This window comes from Ovis aries, chromosome 1, assembly GCF_016772045.2.
Source record: "Ovis aries strain OAR_USU_Benz2616 breed Rambouillet chromosome 1, ARS-UI_Ramb_v3.0, whole genome shotgun sequence".
NCBI lineage: Eukaryota > Metazoa > Chordata > Mammalia > Artiodactyla > Bovidae > Ovis > Ovis aries.
In genome coordinates, this window is record NC_056054.1 from 89,131,319 (window position 1) to 89,143,210 (window position 11,892).

Sequence of the window (11,892 nt, forward strand, 5' to 3'; positions counted from 1 at the left end):
AACTTGCCCTCATCACTGAACCAGCTGCTACTGTGAGGTAGGCCCCATTTGCCAAAGAAATCCTTGAGGATAATACAACAAAACCAGTTATCATTTTGTTTAGTACCAGAAACCCAGACTGGCTAGCATGAAGAAATGTGCTGTTTTGATCAATTTACTATTTTAGTTTATCCTTTTGTTATTTTTCACTTTATAGCTTATGTATTAAAGCTGAGGAACTAATGAGATTTTGTTGGTGGCTCTGCATATTAAGCATAATAATAAGTATGGGCTTCCCTTGTGGCTCAGCTGATAAAGAATCTGCCTGTGATGCGGGAGACCTAGCTTCTATTCCTGGGTTGGGAAGATCCCCTGGAGAAGGGAAAGGCTACCCACTCCAGTATTCTGGCCTGGAGAATTCCATGGGCTGTATAGTCCATGGAGTCTCAAAGAGTGGGACACGACTGAGCGACTTTCACTATGCATATTAAGTTCTTGGAGGGTTTTGGAGTTGTGAAACAGAAACTACCCTTTTGTTAATAAATTCTTATGTTTTCAGCTTTCTTAGAAATAAGATAATAGAATTAAATGGTTTGAAGAAAATAGAACTGAGTAGGATGGACCAGAAGGAAAAGAATATAAATGAAGCACTTTTATAGCTTTGAATAAATTGTTTGGTAGTGGTATCCCCCTTAACAAATAATTTAGGCTTGTGATCTTGGGACCATTCATTTTTTTTTAATTTATAGTATAGTTGTTGTATGGCCTTCTTTGGTGGCTCAGACAGTAAAATATCTGCCTGCAGTGCAGGAGACATGGAGGGAATGGCAGTCCACTCCAGTACTCTTGCCTGGAGAATTCCATGGACAGAGGAGCCTGGTGAGCGACAGTCCATGAGGTTGCAGAGTTGGACACGACTGAGCAACTAACACTTTAACTTTCACCTAGTTGCTATACAATATTGGGCTTCCCAGATAGAGGCGTACTAAAGAATCCACCTGCCAGTGCAGGGGACACAAGAAGGTGGGTTCAATCTCTAGGTCAGGAAGATCCCTGGAATAGGAAATAGCAACCCAGTCCAGTGTTCTTGCCTGGAAAATCCCATGGAGAGAGAAGCCTGGTGAGCTGGTCCATGGAATCACAAAGAGTCAGACATGACAGCGACTGAGCATGCTCGCTGTACAATCTTAGATTTTATAGGTATACAGTGTAGTGATTCATAATTTTTAAAGGTTATACTCCATTATAGGTATAAAATATTGGCTATATTCTCTGTATTGTATAATAAATCCTTAGAGCTTATTTTATACCTAATAGTTTGTGCCTCTTAATCCCCTACCCTTATATTGCCCCTCCCAGCTTCTTTTCTTCATGGATAACAACTAGTTTGTTCTCTGCATCTGAGTCTGCTGTTTTTTTGTTATATTCACTAGCTGTATTTTTTAAATTCCTCATGTAAGTGATATTACACAATATTTGTCTTCTCTGTCTGACTGACTTCATTTAGCCTAATGCCCTCTAAATCCATACATATTGTTGTAAATGGCAAAATTTAATTATTCTTTATGATGACTAGTGGGCTTCCCTGGTGGCTCAGAAGGTAAAAGAATCTGCCTGCAGTGTGGGAGACCCGGGTTTGATCCCTGGGTTGGGAAGATCCCCTGGAGGAGGGCATGACAACCCACTCCAGTACTGTTGCCTGGAGAATCCCCATGGACAAAGGAGCCTGGCGGGCTGCAGTCTGTGGGCTCACAAAGAGTCGGACACGACTGAGCACATAAGCCCATGATGAGTAGTATTCCATTGTGTATGTATACTACATCTTCTTTATCCATTCATCTGTTGGCAGACACTTCCATATCTTGCCCTTGTAAATAGTGCTGCTATGAACATTGGTGAGCATGTATCTTTTCAAATTAGTGTTTTTCATTTTGGATATGTGCCCAGGAATGGAATTGCTGGGTCATATGATAATTCTGTTTTTAGTTTTTTATGAAACCTCTATACTGTTTTCCAGAGTGGCTGCACCAATTTACATTCCAACCAACAATATATGAGAGTTCCCTTTTCTTTACATCCTCACCAACATTTGTTATCTGTATTCCTTTTGATGCTTGCCATTCTGACAGATGTGAGGTGGTGTCTTGTTGCCATTTTGATTTGCATTTCCCTGTGTTTAGCAATGTTGCGCATCTTTTTATGTGCCTGTTGGCCATCTGCATTTCCTCTTTGGAAAAATAAACACTTGGCAGAATGTTACTAATTGGTGGATATGGGTGAAGAAATTACTTAAGTTCTTGGTATTAGTCTTCTACCTTTTCTATAAGTTTGAAATTTTTAAAAAATAAAGCAAGTATAATTAGGTTTTTGAAGCATAGAAGATTCTGTGAAGAATGTGATTTCTCTTATTTCTTCACTACTAATTATTTTTATTAACTTTTTATTGAGTATCTAAGAGCAAATGTATTTCTCTCATTGTAAATAGATAAGTCCTGCTTTACCCTGACTGAAAATCAGCTGGAGTGTCTGAGACCTGCTGATAAAGCAGCAAAATACAGACCCAAGAGCAGAATAATATTTAACAGAATCGATTGTTTTGTGGGAAAAGGTCTCAAATACTGGATGAATAAGTACTACTTTTTTCTTGCTTTTATTTAGATATTTTATGACCTGGTCAGACAGATAAATAGAAAAACACCAGTGGAAAAGAAGAAGCCTAAAAAGAAATCGTGTCTGCTGCTTTAGACCCACAGTAAGCAGCAGCTCTGAGCCAGGTAAGGTGCTAAACGCAGAACAAATGCCTTTCTCAGCCTCTTAGGTTGGGCTTTCCCCAACGTTAACCACTTCCCACTTCACCTATTGGGGTATTTCCAGGCTTCTGTAATTTGTAAATGTGAATGTGTTATATAGTTTGTAGATATGTTCATCTGTTGGAAAATATGTCTTTTTCTTAGTGAGGGTCTAGGCTGTCTGAGGGAGGGTAAGAATCATATCTGTTTTGCTCCAAAGCATCCCCAGTACCTAGTATAGAATGGGTATTCAAAAAATAGTGGTTGAATAGATAGAAAGCCTTCCAAAGTCACACCCAAATTCATACTGAATTGAAGTGGGACAGTGGTTCATCTGGGAGAAGTCAGTTTTGCCTGTCTTTGAATTAAGCAGGAACAAAAGCATGTAATGCGCTGTTTTATGTCTGGCTTGTTCCACTCAAAAATGTTTCTAAGACTAATCCTTGTTGCATATAGCAGTAGTTTATTTTTGTTGTATGACTACACTGGCAATATATTTATGTATTCTGCTGTTGATGGACGTTTGAGTTCTTTTCAGGAACGAGTATGATTCCTGTGCACTTGTCTTGTACAAGTCTTTATGTACATATATGTATATGCGCATGCATTTCTGTATGTAGGAATTGAATGACCAGACAGTACACTGTGTATGTGGTTAGCTTTAGTGGAAACTGTTAAGACGTCTTTCAAAGTAGTTGTACCAGGTTACACACATACTAGCGGTTTACGAATTCCACATCCTTCCCAAATTTAGTATTGCCAGTTTTTGTAACTTGAGCAGTTCTGCTGGGTGTGCTGGCATGTCAGTGTAGTTTTAGTAGTCATTTCCTCTCAGGTATGGGTTGACTTCTTTCACATGTTTCTTCTGTAGGTCTCTTAAGTAGTAGTTGACTTCAAGTAGCACTTAAGTTTTCATTAAGTGAACCCATTGGAGAGAAATTAGTGGCAACATTGAAGCTGCCTTTCAAGTGGGAAACCAGGCTGTGTGGGGCCATTTGTTTGTTTTTCTTTAATTATATACTTAAATCCCCTGAACAGTTTCTGCTTATGTTCATCAACTCTGTAAACATTCAGTTCAGTTCAGTCACTCAGTCGTATCTGACTCTTTGCAACCCCATGGACTGCAGCACACCAGGCCTCCCTGTCTATCACCAACTCCTGGAGTTTACTCAGACTCATGTCCATACCATGAAACAATATGTTCATGAAGTGGGGTTATGGTGTAATTTGATGCTAATTATGGGACTGTTACTAAGCTTGGTCCACTTAGGGGAAAGTCAGTTGTTCCCCACTTGAGAGTTGGTTGTGCTAACTCTTGTAAGTCCCTTGGGTCCATTTAGTAGATTACCTCTTCCAGAGCACCAGATTAACTAATATGTGCTTCCTTAGAGATATGAACAAATCTCTCTTAGGGAAAACAACTGAGTAATTATGCCCCCTTTTGAAATAAAGTAGAGGGAAAGCAGAAAAATTCATAGGTTGCCTCTGGTAGTCAGACTTTGGAAAAACAGCTTCTGGCCACATGGTTGCTTTAGGCTTTTAGTGAAATCTTAAGTCTATAACTATGAATCATCAGCTCTCTGAAGAAGATTATTGATAAAATTGCTGCTATTTGCATTTCTTTAGGGAAGGGTACAAAGGTAAAAAGAAAAGAGAACTCCAGTTCCTGTTCTGAAATGTATTTAACTCTTTTATAATTAGTTGACTGACTCATTTTTATCATTATCTGAGCCGACTCACTGAATTTCCAGGTCTCTGAAAACGTCCTTTTAGCTTATGTTTAAAGGAAGAGGTGCCATCTTCTGGCCGATTGTGAACATTCATTCATACACACACTGCAGTGTGTTACTCTGAGTTTTACCTTAGAGGAAAGAAATCTGGACTTCAGTCTAGAAATAAGACTTTCATCCTGGTTGCATAAATTCTTAAGACTGATAGATAATTCAGCCTTCAATATATTTAATGTTACCCAGGACCTCTGTGCCTATTTGATAATACCAAATAGTAGGTCACTTAGTAATCAGAATACTTTGCAGAGCTATTTGCTGTGATTATAGGCTTGAAGTGCCATGTTGATCCCATTTAAAAGGTACTGAGATACAGAATAAATTTAAATAGCAACTCTTAAGTGTTTTTAGAAAGAGTATGTGAACCTTAAGGGCAGCTTATCTAGCCTTAGCCGTTAGGCAAAATCATATTGAAACGTGTTAGTCTCTTTCTAATATGTCCTACTTTTGAAAACGGAGGAAAGAAATTCATCTTCAGGAAATTACTCCTTTAACCTGATTCTTTTCTGCTGAATAGTAATCCTTACTTTGAATTTTCTGCCCTTGAAAATAGGCATCAGCTATTTCTGTATCATCTATTTTTGACCTAGCCTAAATTGGAAGAGGTAACCCTAATATGGAGTTCCCTGGTACCTCAGATGGTAAAGAATCTGCCTGCAACGCAGGATACCTAGGTTCAATCCTTGGATTGGGAAGATCCCCTGGAGAAGAGAATAGCTATACATTCCATACCCACTCCAGTATTCTTGCCTAGAGAATTCCATGGACAGAGGAACCTGACGGGCTACCGTCCATGGGGTCTCAAAGAGATGGACATGACTGAATGGCTAACACTTAGTAATACTTACAGCCCTAATATAATAACCATAAAATGGTTGAATTAAAGAATTTTCCATGGAAAGTTGATGCAGCCATGAATTGTTTTCTTAGTAGAAAAGGAACTTTTAAAAATAAGGTGATAATGAGGTAGAAATCATCACTGTTTTCCTCTGTACAGACAGGACTGCCGGATATATTGTGAAACACTGAATACAATAAAACTATTTTTAAAAAACATTTTTAGAGAGAGTTTAAAATAACCTTGTTACTATATCTGTTTAATATATTTAGTTATCTAATGATCAGCTAAAATCATTTCTTTATATAATATTAGATATGTATTTACTATCATGTCTGATATTAAGAGGTTAAACATACATACAAATACATATATATATATATATATCTGTATCTATTCAATGTTCTAGATTACAGGAATGAAGAACTGTTGCCTAATTGGAAAGTGCCAGCATTCCAGACTTCAAAAAATAAATCTGAAGAGGCTTCTCCTGTTTTATATATTATGTGAAGAATTTAGATCTTATATTGGTTTGCACAAGTTCCCTGGAGAAAAGAATTGCTCTGTGTATATCTCTTGGAAAATAAGACAATAGTATTTCTCCTTTGCAATAGCAGTTATAACAGATGTGAAAATAAATATACTTGACTCTAATATGATTATACAAAAGAGCATGGATGCATTTCAAATGTTAGATATTGCTACTATAATCAGATGATTTCATATTGACCTTTTTATCATGTTTCCTCCCTGTCAAGCACTAAAAGTTGAACCATTATACTTTATCTGTAATGGTATAGATTATGAAAAAATTTCCCCTCAAACTCATTGCAGCAGATAACTTTTTTGAGTCATTGACTTCATTTTATATTTAAAAAATTATGAAATATCATTCTGTCATTATATTCTAATTAAAATTGTTTGTGCATAATGCTTTGGAAAAATGGATCTTTTATAGGGAAAAAACTGGGATACTGATTTCTATGGCTTTCAAAGCTAAAATATATAATATACTAAACCAACTCTAATATTGCTTCTTGTGTTTTACTGTCAGATTAAATTACAGCTTTTATGGATGATTAAATTTTAGTACATTTTCATTTGGTTTGTGTGTTTTTGTTATTGTTTATAGATTTAAGGCCTTTATTTTATAATGATCACATTGTTTTAAACGCAGCAGTAGCTCCTTTCTGACTGGTACCTGCAGAGCACTTGGCTTTAAACCCCTAAGTAAATGGTGATTTCTCTATGAGCAGACCTCGCACTTTCTGTTCTATATATATTTATTCCTATTATACAGTAAAATACAGCATACTACATACAATAGTTTTGTATATTCTCTCTTGATCTTAAAGATTGTATCTTATTGAATAAAATATCCCACTGTGTATTATTTTTATATGTAAAAAGATAAGTTTAACACTGTATCAGGGTTTAACTTTTACTATTTCCAGTCTTCCCTAGCTTGTAATTTCATCAAGGAAATCCTTTTGCCATTGTTAATTTGTTGAGTATAAGTCCACCATGAAATGTTATGTAAAATTTTTCAGATTTGCTTTATAGTATTGTAGATTGAAGTATCTAAGAGAAGTCGGTGAAAGTGAAAAAGCATATAAAGGGCGTGTCAGTTGCTTTTTCTTCAACTGTATAAGAAGTAGTATAGTGGTGGTCATATGGAAAAGGTTGCTAAGTTAAAAATTTTAGCTGGCTATATAGTGGTGCTTTTCTTTTCCTTCCCAGTTTTTTTCCATTTTTTACAGAAGTTGGGGCTTAAGTAGATCATGGACCTAGAGGGATATGACTTATGTATGCCATGAAGTCGAGCCAAACAGCTCATTAGCCACTTAAGTACTGGAGAAGGAAAGAAGCTTGGGAAACCCTGTGCCTTGTTACTGAATATCAAGGAGACCAGTCCTAGAAAGTCTAAATCATTGCTCAGGGATCTAGACGCTGTCTCATTGCAACTGGGCGTGAAGTAGTGTTCACGCCTTGCAGAGACTTTCCAGGAGTGTGGTCAGCCCCATCAGTTACTAAATTGACATTTAAAGATCAGATTTCAAATGTAAGTTCTGACCAACCTGAGAAAATGTTAAAATATTGTAAAAAAAATTTTTGGAAATTGTATTCTTTTAAGTTTCTAATAAACTTAGTTACCTAATACTTACCTTCTGCTGATCCAGTTATACATGTCTGGGAGTGAGGGGCCAAAATCTCCTTAATGCAATAAATTTGAAAAATAAGCATTAGGGCCAGTCTGTCCAGGTCAGTGTAGCATATTTTAAGGTCCTCTAAAGTCATTCTGTTTTAAAACACACCTCTCAAACATTCCTTTGGACTTAAAATCATAGACAAACATCTCATAAGCGAGCAGACATTTCTAGATATTACCTGTTACACAGATGGTGTAGTTATTTGCCAGTTTGAGTAGGAATTAAGAATAACTCCCAAGTTCCAGTCTGCTTAAGGAGTAGCGTGAACTCCATGTCCTCTGTTTTAGAACATGACAGGTCCTGGATTTGTTACATCTTAAACAGTCCACTTGGGATAAAGGTAGAATTGTGAAGAAGAATGCCCTTCTGGCACACAGTAGTGTGCAGAGCAGGACCAGCTAAAATCAGAGATATGCATCGCTATCTGAAAGAAATCTGCCACTGCTGAGCAAGAGGGAAAGCTATCCCGTCAGAAAGTGAGATGGGTGTGCTTTTATAATGTCTCTATGTGAAGTCCTTAGTCTTGGTTCCATAGGAAGAGTACCTGAAAATAGTGGTGTATTTTTATAGCATAAAAATTTAGAAGTCCTCAGGGAGATTATATGAGTCTCATATGGTAAATATTCAAGAACTGATACCATGTTAGTATTTATGACTATTTAAAGTATAATAACTTTGGTTATATGAGTAATATTATGATTTAAAGGAGACTTGATATCATAGGTGATTGTTTACTCTTTCCCACTTTGAATACAGACAACGTGAATGGCTTAGTAGTGCCCCCAAACAATCTTAGTTTTAAAAACTTAACAGTAAATGTGTAATCTGTAATTTTACCCTCCACCAGGGGGAGCTTCAGTATCAGTTAACGCTTCTGCCAGCATTGAGTTAAAAGTATATATTAAAGCCATCTATTCTATAAACACTGTGTGCCTCACCAAGAGGCAATAAAAGGCCTTCCCTCATGAGTTTTTAATTGGACAGAGAAGATATAAGAAATTCATCTGAGATATGAATAGTAATTCACCAGTGTGGCCACAGGGTAAATTCTTTTAGAAATGTTTCGCGATGGATATTGGTGTTACTCTCTTCCCCTGCAACTTTGAACGGATCTCTGGCACCTTGATTTGCCATCATAACTGATGCCTTTTATTCCTTGGTGAAACAGTATGCTTCTTAGAAGTTAGAATATACTCGGAAAAAGTTAACTCCTTGGGAATATACTAATCTTTATTACCAACTTTATTAGAATGAGATACTTGGCCTGGGACTGTTTTTCTCCACATATGAACATTCTTCATTTTCTGGACCTCCCAATTGCAAATATTTTGCCTCATTATCCTCATAGGTACATATGTCTTGGCCTGGGACTGTTTTTCTCCACATATGAACATGCTTCATTTTCTGGACCTCCCAATTTCAAATTTTGCCTCATTATCCTCATAGGTACATATGTCTTTGTTAGCTCATGATCCAATTTTTGTTTTCAGGACTGAGGGACAGAAAGATATAAAGATTACCTTAGTATTTTCCTTTGTAAGCAATCAGTAGAATGTTAGAGGGTGTAAAATACATTCATAAATATGTGTGTTGTGAAACCAAAGTGTGAAGAATTGGTCAGGTATTTGGAGGAAGGAAACAAAACCTTTGTTTTATTTGGGTCTTGTACTTAAGGTGCTACTTAAATGTGTGTGAAAATATAATAGCCCCTCTTGACTCAGCTCCAAACTTGAAAGGGAAGAGTGGTTTGGTTGCTTGTTCAGGGTCTGGAAAGAGCCCATCTTGCCAGGAAGGAAATGAATGTGAGCTTTGAGGCAGTCTGGCCACCCAATTTTTAGCATTTCTATTCTCCAAAAATGTAAAAAATGCAAATTATTTTTGAAAATGTAGTATCGACATTGCCTTCAAAGTGGATTTTTCTTACTACAGCTTCGTCTTGGGTTTGTTGAATATATAGTCCATTCATCTAATGCCATATCTTGCTTAAATATTCTTGTTGAGAACAGCTGGAGACTTCGAACTGGGTGCCTAGTTCTGTTTTCTGGGAGGCAGCATGAATTCTATTTTGCAGACATCAACAAGAGCTTGTTAAGTTTCCTGTGATTCTGGGCCCAAGATGTGATACACATTTCCTGCTGATCGCTTCTCTTAAGAAGCATGGGCTTGGCTGTTCCTATTGAGGAAAAATCTTAATAAAACTTCCCATTTTAAGCAGTGATGTGACTCTTATTTTGAGGTGTTGTTTTCAGTGCACTTTTAAAAGCTTAACCAAATGCAAGTTCCTGTGCCTACTTTCAACCATGTAAAAATTCTTGTAGGGTTTACAAAGCAGAACAAGGTATGACCCTTACAGGCTTATCAGCAAATATTCACTATGCCTCTTCGGTTTGCCAGCTGCTGACCTGCTTGTTGGGAGTGCATCAGAGAATAATACAAACCAAAATCCCTTCCCTTGTGGAGTTTCTGGCAGGTGGCAAAAGGATGTGTGTGTGTGTGTGTGTGTGTGTGTGTGTGTGTAGCACTATGGAGAAGAGAAGCAGAGTAAAGGGGCAGCAGTTTGGGGCAGAGGGAATGTGGTAGTGGTCACAGGTTTAGGTTTAACTGAAGTTACTCTTGCGTAAATATTTGAAATGTGCAACCCATATACCTGCCTGGGGGAAAATGGTCTTCCATGCAGTGGGAAGTATTTGCAGATGCCTGATGTGTTAGAGGACCAGCAAGGAGCCCAGTGTGGCTGGAGCAGAGGGAGCAAGGGGGAGAGTAATAGGAAATAACAGAGGTGGTGGGATTGGGTGGGGGCAGATTTCCTTCAGCTTTTACTGAGCAGAATCCATGGAAGGGATTTTGGCAGAGGATATAAGATGCTCTGAGTCAGCCTGCCTTCAGGATGACTCTGGCAATTGATTTGAGAATAACCTATAGAGGGCCCAGGATGGAAGCAGAGAGGCCAATTAGGAGACTGAGTAATCAAGTCTGGAAGTGGAGCCAGCGGAAGTGCTGACACACGTAGAATGTGTGTGAGAGAGACAGGAGTCAAAGATGGCTCCAAGATTTTTGGCTGATAAGGTTGTGAAGGTTATGACAGGAACAGGTGTGGGAGGGGAACAGGAGCTCCATTTTGAACATATCACGTGTTTAAGACTGCGTCAGATTCTAGAGTTGTACAATAGGTGGTTAGATACAAGTCTGGCATTCAGAGAAGGAGGTCCAGACAGGACATTTACATTAATATTTAAGAACGTGAAGCTGAGTAGGATCACTAAGATAGCTTACTGTCAGAAGAGACCCACAGACCCAATCATGAGGTTGGGAGATGAAAAATGAGCAAAGAAGAACACGGAGGTCACTGGTGACCTTGATGGGCCATCAGTAGAGTGGTGGGGGACAGTATCTGGAATGCATATAAGAGAAAATGGAAGGAAAGACAGTGGAGATGTCAAGCATGGATTACTCCTAAGCTGGGTGAATCTGCACGCGTGTGTGCTAATAGTAGCATGGGCAGCTATAGTGGCAGAAGGGAAACAGCATGTGGTGTAGAAACTGGTAGGTCACAAAGAACTAATAAAAGTACCGTAAAGCAAAGTAGCATGAGAGAGCTGCTTTCTGTTCTGGGAGATGTGAAATGCTTCAAGAGAAGGCTTTAAAGGGTGGAATCTTCAACAGGTGAGATGGGGTGGGAATGTTACATACAGGCTGATTTCAGGAAAAAGCAAATGCAGAAAAGGAACCAGGAGTGATACAGTTTCAGCTGGTGTTAATGTAAGATAGGCTGGAGCCACATGGTGACAGTCATTGAAACAAGAAGTCAGCAGCTAGTAGGTTGAGCTAGGCAGATAGCAAGCACATAGCATCATATGGGTGAGTCCTGCAGAGGGCAGGCATATGGAGATTTCCAGAATGGAGAGGATGGCAGTTGCAGGGTGGTATGGCTTACTCTCTAGGGACTCTAGTCATCTTCCCAGCCTTCATTTCTCCCTTCATTTTCCCTCTTTCTCTAATGACGATGATCTCAGGCATATGGTTATGATCGTTCCCAAACAAAACTCTGTTTAGAAGGGAACCAGCATTAACACTTTAAGACTTAAAGACTTTAGAGAGGACTGAAGAGTAAAGTCTCTTTTTTTGCTTTGTATTCCTCTGTTTCACCTGACATAAGTCTGCTCCCCTCAAAACCTTTGGTACCTGGTGGGCATGAAGTGAATATTAGTTCACACCGTCACACGCTCCCAAGCTCTCCTTCTTTACTGTTATTTCACAGCAGGAAACAGCAACCCCTCTGGCCCTTCCTT

The 11,892-nt window shown here is 38.4% G+C and overlaps 1 protein-coding gene across 23 annotated transcripts in view; it reads left to right on the forward strand.

The window, feature by feature from the left end:
- Nucleotides 1-9,819, forward strand: part of RAP1A (RAP1A, member of RAS oncogene family) — an 80,446-nt gene extending 70,627 nt beyond the window's left edge. For all 23 annotated transcript variants that reach the window (XM_042252352.2, XM_060412610.1, XM_060412579.1 and 20 more), the window contains 2 exons: nt 2,638-2,753; nt 5,803-9,819. In XM_042252352.2, coding sequence (XP_042108286.1) covers nt 2,638-2,724 — 87 coding nt within the window. In that variant the 3' untranslated portion in view covers nt 2,725-2,753; nt 5,803-9,819. The remainder of the gene's footprint in view (nt 1-2,637; nt 2,754-5,802) is intronic.
- The last annotated feature ends 2,073 nt before the right edge of the window (nt 9,820-11,892 follow it).